Source organism: Hipposideros armiger, unplaced genomic scaffold, assembly GCF_001890085.2.
Source record: "Hipposideros armiger isolate ML-2016 unplaced genomic scaffold, ASM189008v1 scaffold_548, whole genome shotgun sequence".
NCBI lineage: Eukaryota > Metazoa > Chordata > Mammalia > Chiroptera > Hipposideridae > Hipposideros > Hipposideros armiger.
Window position 1 is genome coordinate 565721 of NW_017731898.1, and position 520 is coordinate 566240.

General features: G+C 39.8%; 1 protein-coding gene across 1 annotated transcript in view; it reads left to right on the forward strand.

Moving 5' to 3' along the window:
* RPS26 (ribosomal protein S26) overlaps positions 1–104 on the forward strand; it is a 2316-nt gene extending 2212 nt beyond the window's left edge. Inside the window, exon 4 of the mRNA XM_019669000.1 lies at positions 1–104. Within this exon, the coding sequence (XP_019524545.1) occupies positions 1–37 (37 nt within the window). The 3' untranslated portion in view covers positions 38–104.
* Positions 105–520: the final 416 nt, after the last annotated feature.

Genomic DNA, 520 nt, shown 5'->3' on the forward strand with positions numbered 1-520 from the left:
GGGTGCTGCCCCACGACCTCCACCAAAGCCCATGTAAGGAGCCAAGTCCTTAAGACCGAAGAAATATTCTCTGGGGGAAAAAATAAAACGGAAACTATACATTATATTACCATGTTAAGTGTATTTGTTGCCAGCTAGAGTGGGGATTGTGTGTGTCAATACTTGCTTTTACCAAGTATTCGAGTGTATAGTGCTGCATTGTCTTTTCATGAGGGAGAAAACTTATGTACCTTAACTTGGGTTTCTTTTGTATTTGTATCCTCTCCCTCCCTAGTTTGCGTAGCTATATGGGAAAAATGAGATTAAGGCATCTGAGTGTTTGATTAATTTGACCTGGCTAATTGGTGTTTTTAAAACGGAAACTATGAGAGGAAGGAAAAAGTGTTGTTGAATGGAGGAGCACATCGGGAAGTCACATAGACTGAGGTGTGCCTATCCCTGGACACAAAGACTAATAGAAAGTGCATGACTTCTATAGCTTTTAAGGGGATCTTTATCCAGATCCTTCATAAAATTATTT